This window comes from Ictidomys tridecemlineatus, chromosome 12 (genome assembly GCF_052094955.1).
Source record: "Ictidomys tridecemlineatus isolate mIctTri1 chromosome 12, mIctTri1.hap1, whole genome shotgun sequence".
NCBI classification, from domain to species: domain Eukaryota; kingdom Metazoa; phylum Chordata; class Mammalia; order Rodentia; family Sciuridae; genus Ictidomys; species Ictidomys tridecemlineatus.
The window spans coordinates 99,255,525-99,268,776 of record NC_135488.1 but is presented as its reverse complement, the minus strand read 5'-3'; the positions used below and the strand labels follow the sequence as shown (position 1 = coordinate 99,268,776).

General features: G+C 33.3%; 1 protein-coding gene across 2 annotated transcripts in view; it reads left to right on the top strand.

Annotated features, from left to right (window-relative positions):
- The window catches only part of Spdya (speedy/RINGO cell cycle regulator family member A), a 51,771-nt gene that overhangs the window by 2,182 nt on the left and 36,337 nt on the right, over positions 1-13,252 (top strand). The window contains exons 2-5 of one of the 2 annotated variants that reach the window (XM_078029463.1): positions 2,261-2,342; positions 3,417-3,666; positions 6,650-6,708; positions 9,525-9,610. In XM_078029463.1, coding sequence (XP_077885589.1) covers positions 2,325-2,342; positions 3,417-3,666; positions 6,650-6,708; positions 9,525-9,610 — 413 coding nt within the window. In that variant the 5' untranslated portion in view covers positions 2,261-2,324. The remainder of the gene's footprint in view (positions 1-2,260; positions 2,343-3,416; positions 3,667-6,649; positions 6,709-9,524; positions 9,611-13,252) is intronic. The other variant, XM_078029464.1, reaches the window with a different exon arrangement.

Below are 13,252 nucleotides of genomic sequence, written 5' to 3'. Positions count from 1 at the left end.
CCCCCCAGAAGTGATTCTTCCTCATAGTAGTGGCTTAACTCAAACATTAAATGAAGCCAGGTATAGTGGCATATGCTTATAATCCAAGCTAATTCAGAGGCTGAAATGGGAGAATTATTTGAGGGGTTTGAGACTAGCATGGGCAACATACACCCCAAAGACAAGAAGCCACTGCCACAATTTATTGTGTGCAGTTAGACTGCAAATGCTAGAACTAAATTTGTATATTGTTTGCATTATCACTAGGTTTATGTTTTCCTCGAAAGGTGATAATAAGTAACATTGGAATGCTAACTGTGTCAAGTATTTGACAATGATTTCATTTAATGTTTAAAATAGTTATTTAGTAGTTAAAAAAATATGAGATTTGGAGTGAAATAGTCTTGGATCCAAGTTCTACTTTTATCACTACATGGTTTATGGGCAAATATCCTAACTTCTCTAAGCCTCAAATTTTTCATCTAGAAAATAAGGTAAAATACCCAACTTACTGAGATGTTTTGAGAATTAAATGAGATTATATCTGTCACATTACCAAGTGCTCAGTGTGTGATTGCAATTATAAGGCAGCTGAAACTTACCTGACTGCCCTTACTTGAGTTGCCAGTGGATTTGCTGTTAGATCATATAGACAAATGAATCTCCAAACTACTCTGCTTCTCTTGTATGATTCTGTGCACATTGTGCCAGAGAAGAATTATTTCAGATACCCATAGAATTGATGAGATATATTTACAAAATATACTTTTAAATCACAGATATTTTATTCAAATAAGAATTTTATTTTTGCTTTTCTGTCATGATGGGGATTGAACCCAAGACCTTGTGCATATTTGTGCATACCTTTCACCATACCAAAGGGCTTTACCTCTTGGCCACTCTCCAGCACCTTGGTAAGATTTTTTTAAATGTTTGTATAGCCCATGTAAAAATTTATTAAAGAATTTTACTATAGGAGCAATAGTTTCTTCTATTCCCCCCTCTTTGCCTATCTCTTGCCCTCAAAAAATGGCCCATATTTAGATTTGCCTTTCATTCTTTTCCTCTTACTTGCAAGCAGAACTCTTCTTCTCTTGATATACCTAAACAAAAAGCACAATTGAGGTGAATTTGATTGAGACTATAACACTGATATCTCCTTGCCTTAAGCCCTTTATCCACAACTTTCCTATCAAAGTTTGCTTATTAACATCTGTGTATTTCTATTTGGGAATTTCAGATATTTGCTTTCTTTTGTTTTTCTCAAATTTTATATTAAATATCCCAATCCAATACATAACCAAAGGTTTAATGGACTAATGTAAAGAGGCCTACTGTAAGCATGATATTTTGCCTTTTTGAGTGATAGAAAAATTGCATTGTATTTCATGATTTATCCATGGTTGTTTTTATATGAAAACTACTTACAACTATTTACCATTGAATAAAACTCATATCCTGAAAGATGTGCTACAGCTATTCAGTATTCTGGTACATCCCACCTCTGAGCCTAGCCCACACCACCCAACCCAATTTGAGAAGCCTGACTACTAGTTTTTTCCATCTAGATATAAGGCTGCTCTTACTCAGAAAAGATGCAGATGAGGCCTCCAGCTGTCTCCCAGATGAAGTGGGTAGGAAAGAGCAGAAAGTTCTTACACACATTTCAAGGCTCATGTTATCACTTATTCATCTTTGTATGGAGTTTATGGCACCCCTACTCCAATTTCATTATTACTTTTAATTTGGCTGGACCTTAAGATAAGATCTAGGAAAAAGGATGGGGGAGGAGAGGGAATCAAAATAGGAGAGAACCAATTAAGGATAATTTCTTCCTCCAAGTTCTTTGTAATGTGGCATCTAATACAGTAGCCACTATCCACATATGTCTTTATTCAGTGGCTGGTGCAGCTGAAGAATTTTTTACTTTAAATTGAAAAAGTGAAGGAGTATAAAATAGTTTCCCTTATACACTATTTTTTATAGGACTTATATTTCATGTGAACTGTTAATTTACATTTCATGTAAAGTGTTAAAAAAAAGCACCATAATTGTAAATAAGTATAAATAACACACTAGATTTCAAAGATTTAGAATGTAAAATATCTTAATTTTTACATTTATTACCTGTTAAAAATGATATTTTGGATATATTGGTTTGTCTTTTCTTTTTAAATGTGGTTCTAAAATAGTGTAAAATTATATATGTGGCTCTCATTATATTGGACAGTGCTGCTCCACCCTCACTACATCCAATCTTATTTTCCATTCCTTCCTTCAGCAGGGAAATTTCTGAGGGTCAGGAAGGAGAATCTGAACCTAAATCCTTGAACACCAAGGGAGGCATGGCTGCCTGGGTCACTGTGAGTCATGGATTCAGAGGTTCTCATTAGGATCTTAGAGTAGTATACTGCTTTGCCCATTCCTACCTCCATTTCCCAAGTACCCTAAAAACACACTGACCACAGAAGTAATACTAACTAGTATCTATGTTTAGAAATCACCACCAAAGTAATGTTCATGTATATGGTTAAATACTGATGGATTAACTTTGTTTCAGATTTTATTAGATCATAACACTGTATATTCATATACATTTACAATCAGCCATTCCAATAGGATGATCATATACTCAAAATGTTTAAAAATATAACAATTTATGAAATTGTTATACATTTCTTTGCTAGAATTATTTTCAACTAGTCAATAAATACCAATAAATGCTATTGAATAAGCAACTGTAACAAAAAAAGGAATTTACCGATATTTTTATGGAAAGGGTTGCTTTTCAGTACAACACTTGACATCAGTAATTAAGTTCTAGTTGTTAGACAGGTTTCAAGTCCCAATTTATCAACCTATTTATCTTTCTATGGAGTTTATAGTACCCCCACCCCAACTCCATAATTACCTCCAATTTAGTTGGACCTCAGGATCTAAGAAAAAGAATAGGGGGAGAGGAGGGAAACATAAAAAAGGAAAGAATTATGGAACCAGTTAAGTTCTATAATTGGTGATAGTTTGCCTTATTCTATAAAATAATTTGAGGTGGTGTTTAACAACCATGTAATAAAATTATGCCAGTTCAAGCAGAATTAAAAAAAAAATCAGGAAGAAAGAACACCACAAATAGATAATGAACTCAGCATGGTTTTTATACTTTCAAATTTAGTTCTAATTCCAGAATAGTCGAAGCAAAGTGGTATACAGTATCTGATTATTTCGGAAGAGGAAGTATATTAGCTACCCAAAAGAAGCATAGCTTTTCCTGGCACTGAATTCTAAAAGCAATTTCTAATGTGAGTCACTATCACAAATAATATTTTTAATAGCAAGTTCAGTAACAGTTCAGATGACTGCTTCCGGTAGATTACTCAATTAGTTTTTATATAGAAATGAATGAATGTGAATAAATAATTAATGTTTTATTTTTACAGGAATCTTGGGGAACCAAAATGAGGCACAATCAGATGTGTTGTGAGACACCACCTACTGTCACTGTTCACGTAAAATCAGGCCCGAATAGATCACATCAGCCTAAAAAAACCATTAATCTGAAGCGTCCTATTTTTAAAGATAGTTGGCAAGCATCTGAAAAAAATGCATATAATAACAAATCTAAACGCCCTAAAGGACCTTGTCTGGTTATACAGCGTCAGGAAATGACTGCTTTCTTTAAATTATTTGGTAGGTTTAAAATGTCTAATAGTGTAATTATAAAATATGTTAAATTATAAACATATATTTTATCATTTTCATAGAGACCTAAGAGAATAATATTATTTTCTGTGTCAAATGTTCCATCTCCAACCAGGTTTGCATTTGTTTTTACTAGTCTTTTTTAAATGTTGGAGTTTTGATTGCTTTTCTTGCTAATGGATTAAAAATTCAGATTCAACTAAAATGAGCAGTACACATGTAATTCCAGTAACTCAGGAGGCTGAATCAGGAGGATCAAAAGTTCAAGACCAGTCTCTGCAATTTAGTGAGATCCTGGGGATGAAGCTCAGTTCTCAGTACCAAAAATTAATTCAGACTCATCTAGCTTCTAGACTACTTAAATCCAAGTGTATCAAATGTAGATTATGAGCACTTTCGGATCATAGCATGAGTTTTATTTGACATAAAGTAAAATAATACATGAAGACTCAAGTGAGCTACCAACCCAGGCTTAAGGGTTTCCCAGGACTTTCACAGCTAAAACCAAGCAAATGGATGTTGGTTTCTCTAGAAAAGTTCAGTATTACAAGTATTACATCTTGGGAATATTATAAAAAATTAACAAATGTTTTATCATGTTCACATAATAAAATTGAGTTTGAATTTGTTCAAATCATGAGACAATGCTCCTATGCTGATAAATTCTGTAATAGGCAAAAAGAATCTTCTTTATAGTACTTCTACTAGCCAAGAAAGAACAGGAATCTTTATTTGGAGATATGGTAAGTAAGGTAGACAGATTAGAAAATGGGGTAGGCTACATGGGTTCTGGGAAGTACCTTTGGGAATGAATAAAGTCAGTTGATACCATAATTTGGTGGACATAGGTAACAGTTCTCCTTGTTTATAGAGGAAAGCCAGTTGCATTAAGGCAAGCTGGTTAAGATATAAAGAAACCAGTGAAAAAAGTGAGATCTTTAAAAAGAAGAAGGAAAAGGAAATATATATAAGGAATAAAAGTAGAAGATATAAAAAAAATGCTCCCTTATCAGGAATTAGAATGTTAACACAAGTTTCCCTTTCTCCTTATTATGGATAGGACATAGGCTGGGGTCATAGCTCAGTGGTAGAGCATTTGCCCAGCATGTATGAGACACTAGGTTTGAGTGTCAGCACTGCATATAAATAAAAACATAAAGGTCCATTGACAACTAGAAAAGTGTGTGTGTGTGTGTGTGTGTGTGTGTGTGTGTGTGTGTATGTGTATGTGTGTATATGTGTGACAGTGACAAAAATTGGGGAATGTAGCTCAGTGGTGGTGCTTGCTTAACACATGTGAGGCCCTGGGTTTGATCTCCAATACCACAAAAAATTTTTTAAATTGTATAGGATAAAATTATTTCTTATAAACTTCTTAAGTACCGACAACTGGTCATCAGATACATGAGAAAATACCTACTGTTAGCTTTGGTAACAAGAAATAAAAATGGAAGCTTATATGGTGGCATATACTTGTAATCTCAGCAAACTCAGGAGGCTGAGTAAGGCAAGAGGATTGCAAGTTCGAGGCCAGTCTCTGCAATTTAGCAAGACACTGTCTCAAATTTTAAAAGGGCCAGGATGTAGCTCAGGGTTAAAGTACCCCTGGGTTCCATCCATAGTACTACCCCCTCAAAAGCCAAAAGTTAATTCTCAGGAAAATCAGCAGTTATTCTTAGAACTTTCCAAAATTTTATTACATTGATATTTGTAGCATGTAAAATGACTATAAAGGAATTATGCTTTGTTACATAAAATGTGGGGTGGGAGAATGAGCTGGGCCCAATGCTACATGCCTTGTAATCTCAGCTAGTTGGAAAGCTAAGGCAGGAGATGACAAATTCAAGGCTAGTCTCGGCAACTTAGACCCTATCAATATAAAAATAAAAAAGGCTGGACTGTATCTCAGTGGAAGAGTGTCCCTGTGTTCAATCCCCCATACCACAAATTAAATAAAAATAAAAGGAAAGGGTAGGGGAATGCAAAAAAGCAGATTTTCCTAGATTATATCCTAAAAACTACCAATATATTTTGAGATTATGTATTTTCACCTTTAGTATTTATTAGTTTTCCCAAATTAAATATTAATAATGAATAGTAAATTTTGAACCTCTTTTTGTATAAATATTTTCATATGTATTTGAATAATAGATATGTGAAACAGATAAATAAAAGAGAAAATCCAACACTAAAATCCCTGGAAAGTATTTATCCTGGGTATAACACTTATAATCCCAGCAGTTTGAGAGGCTGAGGATCATAAGTCTAAAGCCAGCCTCAACAATTTAGCAAGGCCCTAAGCAACTTAAGCGCCCCTGGGCTCAATCCCAATTACCAAACAAAAAACCAATAAAACAGTATTCATTAAATCATTTCTTTAAAACTGAATTATCTTATCAGATTTCATCTCCAACTGTACTTTGGAACCGGGCACAGTGGTGCATGCCTGTAATCCCAGTGGCTCTGGAGGCTGAAACAAGAGGATCTTGAGTTCAAAGCCAGCCTCAACAATGGCAAGGCACTAAGCCACTCAGTGAGAACCCCTGACTCTAAATAAAATACAAAATAGGGCTGGGGATGTGGCTCAGTGGTTGAGTGCCCTTCAGTTCAATCCCCAGTACCCCCCCCCAAAAAAAAAGTTTGATTTTGGAAAGAAATGATGAGCTAGAATTACATAATATGCTATTAGATAGTCAATAAACAAAACACCATTCTCCCTTAAAGCTGAGCTTCATACATAGGGAAGGGAGGCAAATCAGATGGGAAGATAAAAGATAAAGCAGTAGCTTTTTGTTTGGTACTTGCTATAGCAAATATGCTAACTACTGACAATTATACCTTAGACAACACTGGTCTAGCCATTTTTGTTGGATTTCTAAGCATCATTTATAATATCCTGATATAGAAAGTAAGTCTTCAAAAGGAGATATTTTATTATTAAAAGGTAAGTCATAGCTGTGTTTTGTTGTAGATGATGATTTAATTCAAGATTTCTTGTGGATGGACTGCTGCTGTAAAATTGCAGACAAGGTAAATTTGGTAACAATATAAATCATTAGCATTTATTATGTTACTAGATCATCAGAACTTTAATGAAACACTGTAAGAGCTTATTTTACTAAGAATAGGAACTGCATTGTTTCTTCAACACAAAATCCTTATACCTTAATTTTTGGAATTAATATACTACATAGATTTCAGTGAATATTATTGATTAGATTTAAATGAAGTTTATATCTAAGTTTATATCTTTTATTGAAAACAAGAATCAATATAGACTTGATACACTTTTATTAGAATTATTACCTTTTATCAGGCTGCAGGGAAAATATTTTGAGGTTCACTCCTTTGTAGCAGTTTCTTAAACATTTGAATATTTGAATATTTTATCATTAAGATAAAACAAGGGCTGGAATTGTGGCTCAGTGGTAGAGCACTTATGTAGCATGTCAATATCAGCACCACATATAAAGAAAAATAAAAAAAGTTTTTTTAAAAAAGAAAGCTCTAATTGAAAAAAAAAGATAAAACAAATAGGTATAATCTCAGTTGATTCCAGAGGCTGAGGCAGGAGGATTATAAATTCTAGACAAACATCAGCAAGATCCTGTCTCAAAATTAATAAAAAAGCCTGAGAATGTGGTCAGTGGTAAAGTGCCCCTGCACCTGCTGCCCCACACCAAATCTCAATGATTTTGTAGGGTAAAATTAGTTTATCGTGTTCTTTATTTAGGGCTATTCAAGTTTACATAATATCTAACTTACGTTCTCAGAACAATGCTGTTTTTATGCTTTTTTCTTTTTTACTTGTAATGTATTCCACTGTTTTATATATAAGTAAATATATATAAAATATATATAGTTCTTATATATAGAACTCAATTTTTCATATCTCTGTATACATAATATATTCACACAAACTACGTGTACTTTGGATAATAATAATCATCACATTCAACCATCATTAATTACCACATGCCCACTTCCTTCCCCTCCCACCCCTCTGCCCTATCTAGAGTTCATCTATTCCTCCTGTGCTCCCCCTCCCTATCCCTCTATGAATCAGCTTTCTTATATCAAAGAAAACATTCTGCATTTTTTTTTGTGATTGGCTAACTTCACTTAGCATTATCTTCTCTAACTCCATCCATTTACCTGTAAATGCCATGATTTTATTTTCTTTTATTGCTGAATAATATTCCATTGTGTATATATGCCACATTTTTATGCTCTTTTAATAAACAAAAGAGAACTGTTTCTATGCTTTTTGAGTTAGCTAAATAGTTACAATTTCAGCTTTGTAAGTGCCATTTTAGACTAGGCAGTCATGTTGACAGTTCAGCATAACTTCACATCACACTTTAAATGTGTAAACAAAAGGAATGATTGGAAATTTAGCTTACGATTAAGTACTACTAAGTATTTAAGTGAATGTTTTTACTTCCCACTTAAGATGGCAAAGATAAAATGAAAAGTGTTTATTTTAAATTTTGGAAACTTCGTTTTTGAAAATTCCAAATATATACAACTTAAAGTAAATCATATGGTATGAAGGCCCACTGGGTACCTCTCATCTGGCTACCACAGTCATGAATTCATGGCCATTTTTGTTTCTTCTAAATCCCTGCCCTTGAGACTGGATTATCTTCAGGCAAATTACAGATATCCTAGCCTTTAATCCATAAATATTTTAAAATATAATCACAATGACACTAACACTTTAAAATTTACAGTAATGTTTTAATATCAAATATCCAGTTTCTGTGGAATCGTTTTAAACTTTATGGCTTTTTTTATGCATTAAAGTTGTGGACAGCAGGGGGCAGTAGTTGAAAAGAGAACTGTATCAAAACTACTTTAATAATCCTTTACCAGAAGTCACATGAAAACTTGGAATCACCTTGGTGCCCAATACTGTGACTATAAGATGAATGGGTATTTTATGAGAAAGAAAATATTACAATTATAACTTGTTTGTAATTTGAATAGTAAGATCCTGTTGTGTTCTAATAACAGGTTAGCCATGTAGCTTTCTAATAATACATTTAAAATGTTTTCCTCGTGGGAGTGGAGTCATCTTATCCTAATTTCTTGAGTTATTTAGAAAACTCCTGAAAGTTACTTGAAAAATTAAGTATCAGGGCTCAGTGGTAGAGCATATATTTAGCATACATGATGCCATATATTTATTTTTTTTATTTTTTATTTTTTGTTTTTAAAGAGAGAGTGAGAGAAGGGAGAGAGAGAGAATTTTTAATATTTATTTTTTAGTTCTTGGTGGACACAACATCTTTGTTGGTATGTGGTGCTGAGGATCCAACCCGGGCTGCACGCATGCCAGGCGAGCGTGCTACTGCTTGAGCCACATCTTCAGCCCGATGCCATATATTTAGCATACATAATCACCAGCACCAAGAAAAAAAGGCAGGGAGGTGATCATGGATGTCTACAAATAAAAGTTTAGAAGAAAAGTGTATTGTGTGTGTGTACACACACACACATACACACACACAAAAAAGCAAATGCTGCAAAATAATAATTTGTGAGTCTATAAGAACGATGTATAGTAATTTTAATATTACTTCAACTTATCTATGGGTTTGAATTTTAAGTTGGAAAAATGAGGTTTTAATTCAAAAAATTATTTACAAAATAGTCTTATCTAGTTAATAAATGATCAATAACTATCACTATTGACATGGATTGATTACAGGAAACGAGGAAAGTACTCAAATTGATACTATAATAAAGATAATACTTTTTAACTTGTTTATAAAAAATTTTAAATATAACTATTTGGACAATTTATGAAAGCAAATGTTAATTTCTAACTTTTTTCCTTATAGTATCTTTTGGCTATGACCTTTGTTTATTTCAAGAGAGCTAAATTTACTATAAATGAGCATACCAGGATAAATTTCTTTATTGCTCTGTAAGTATGCTTTCTATGATGTGATTTTATGTTATTTATAATGTATGAGATAATTTATTTAAAACAGAAGCAGTTTAAAACTTTATGGATATCTTTGCTGGCGTGGGGGTGCATGCCTATAATCCCAGTGGTTTGGGAGGCTGAGGCAGGAAGATTTTGAGTTCAAAGCCAGCCTCTGCAAAAGTGAGGCACCAAGCAACTCAGTGAGACCCTGTCTCTAAATAAAATACAAAATAGGACTCGGGATGTGGCTCAGTAGTTGAGTGTCTCTAAATTCAATCCCTGATACCCAACCAACCAAAAAAAAAAAAAAACTTTATGGGTATCTTTGAATAGACCTTCCTGTATAAAATCTATGCATTTTTTACCTTAATATGATATTTTTATTTTTTCATTGATCTTATCATGCTGCATGCCTAAGACTTATTGTTCAATATTCCTCTTGAGTTTGTATTGTGCCTTTTACATTTTTCAGAGTGTTCCCATATACATTATCCCAAATTCTCTTCTTTATGACTTAATTTAAAAAAAAAAAAAAGAATAAGCTAGGATTTTGGCGGGGCTGTGGCTGGGTGGTAGAGTGCTTGCCTGGCAAGTGTGGGGCACTGGGTTCAATCCTCAGTACCACATAAAAATAAATAAATGGATTAAAGGTATTGTGTCCATCTACAACTAAATATATATTTTTTTAAAGCTAGGAGATTCTCTTTTAAATTTCCAGTTAATATACAATAAAAATCATTACTATCATTGCCCTTTTACATTGAATATTTTGTGGGAAATAGTCTAGACATACTCTTTGTATATCTATAAGATAGCAGTCATTCATGTTTAAATCTTTTGGTATCCACTGATTATTTTACTGAACACAGTGAACAAAGGAATATAGTTTGTTTTCCATTAACTTTGTTAGTTCATGTAAACTTTGTGATCTGTTAAATGATTTTAATGAAGTGATTTTCCAATCTATAAGTCAGAATTCAGCTAATAGAAATGTAATTTTAAAATATATTTTGGAGGGGCTGGGGATATAGCTCAGTTGGTAGAGTGCTTGCCTTGCATGCACAAGGCCCTGAGTTCCAGCACCACACAAAAAACCATACAGTCTCTCTCTCACACACATACACACACACACACACACACACACACGTACATATACGTGTGTGTGTGTGTGTGTGTGTGTGTGTGTGTGTGTGTGTGTGTGTGTATGGGCTGGGGTGTTGCTCATTGGTAGAGTACTTGACTAGCATGTGTGAGACCCTGTATTCAATCCCTAGGACAAAAAAAAACTATATATATATATATATATATATATATATATATATACACACATACACACTTTTTTTTGTTTTCTATCTTATATCTGGATATAATGCAACATCAAACTTACAGATATAAAATATTTAGGTTACGTACCACAGTATCTATCAACAACAAAGAGTAAGTTTTTACCTAAAGTCTATTTTAATTTGGAATTAGAGTTATTAAAGAAAAAAAGAGTTATTAAAGACATAAGACTAGAAGAAACTGATCGTTGCATTTATTGAAGAGACATACTTTTGAATACATAGGAAAAAGTGAACTCAAATTTAAAATTTGGTGATGATTGCTAAATTGGAAGAATATAATAGTATTAGCAAATACTGAGTATTACATACAAAGCACCATGGCATTTTTTATATATTAATATATTTAGTTTTCCCTGTGAAATAATTTTTTTAAGACAGGTTCTCACTGTGTTGCTTAGTTGTTGGTCTTGAAATCGTAATCCTTCTGCGTTAACCTCCTCAGTAGGTAGGATTATAGGTTTAGTCACCATGCCTCCTTGAAATGCATTTTTTTTACAGATGAGGAAACAGACTCAGAAAGATTAATTATTTTCGAAGATCACGAAAGTTAGTAAGAAGCAGAGATGAGGTACAAATTCAGCTGTGATTTACCAATAGTCAAATTCAGCCATTGACACCAAGTTAAATGGCTGTTATTACATCAACATACAGATATGTTGATGTCTCAGTATTATATCTGTATGTTGTTGTAATATCTTTTATAGTTTTTTCTCACCTGATAATTTTTTTAAAACCTGAAACTTTAAATCTTACTAGAAGCCTTAAATTGGATTTGTTTCACATGTTTTGTAAAGTTATCATTAAAGCACTTGTCAGCATGTACTATGTAGTGTGTAGTCTGTAGGTTGCATCTCATGTTGCATTATAAGTTCTTTTTTTTTTAGAGAGAGAGAGAGAGAGAGAGAGAGAGAGAGAGAGAGAGAGAGAGAATTTTAAAATTTATTTTTTTAGTTTTCGGCAGACACAACATCTTTGTTTTTGTATGTTGTGCTGAGGACCGAACCCGGGCCGCACGCATGCCAGGCAAGCTCGCTACCGCTTGAGCCATATCCCCAGCCCTATAAGTTCTATATTAAAAATAACATGAATTATAATTTCCATTCTATGTCTAGTCATAATTTTTTGTATAGCCTGACTCAGTAGTTCCTATATTTTCTATTTAGCCACAATTCTAAAACTGAATTTCTCTTCCTTTCTTTATAATCTTAGTTTCCTTTCAATATATTCTTTTTTTTTTAAATATCTATTTATTTATTTAGTTAGTTAGTTAGTTTTCGGCAGATACAACATCTTTGTTTGTAGGTGGTGCTGAGGATCAAACCCGGGCCGCACACATGCCAGGCGAGCGTGCTACCGCTTGAGCCACATCCCCAGCCCCTCAATATATTCTTATAACACTCTGAACTTCTATTATCACTCTTCCATATTCTCTTTCATGGTTTTTTGTTTCATATTTACTTGCCTCCTCTACTTAACTGCTCCTTAAGATCAAAGAACATGTATCTTTTTTCCCCACATAGGAAGGGTTGAATTCAGGGCCTCAGTGTTAAGAAAATGCTCTACCAGTGAGCTACATCCCCATTCTTTTTTAAAATTTCATGTTGAGACAGTCTTGCTAAATTGCCCAGGCTGACCTCAAATTTGCAATCCTCCTGCCTCAGCCTCCTGAGCAGTTGGGATTACACACACTCCTTACCACACCCAGTTCATTTATCTTTTTTTTTAAATTTCATCCTTTATAATAGGAAGTTCTTAATTCTTTACTTGAATAAACATAATTATTATGCAAAAGAAATGGACTCTGCACCAAGGAAATCTGTTTCAAGTTGGAGGATATCTTCCTCATATGTGATATTTTGTCATACTGAACATGAAAAAATTGTTAATGTAGAGTAGAATCATGATGTGATCCCAATATGGCTCCAAAGTACATTATAGATTTTTGATATTTTTCAGATGTATTATCCCCTTATTTTAACATGGTACTTTTTAAATTTTCTGCCCATGATTCCTTGTTCCCTATGTATTTTGTAACATTTTTGTTGTATATTACCCATCTTTCCTGAAAAATCAACTGTGGGGCTTGCATTATTTCAGATGGCAAATCTGCTCCATCCTTAACTTTGTTCCTATATTATCTAACATGTCTCATATTTTTTCTGACTGCTTTTAATATTTTTTTATCATTAGTTTTGAGCAATGTACTTTGGTCTAATTTTCTTCATGTCCATTTGGCTTTGAAGATTTATAATTTTCATCAAATTTTTAAAATGTTCAGCCATTATTTCTTTCA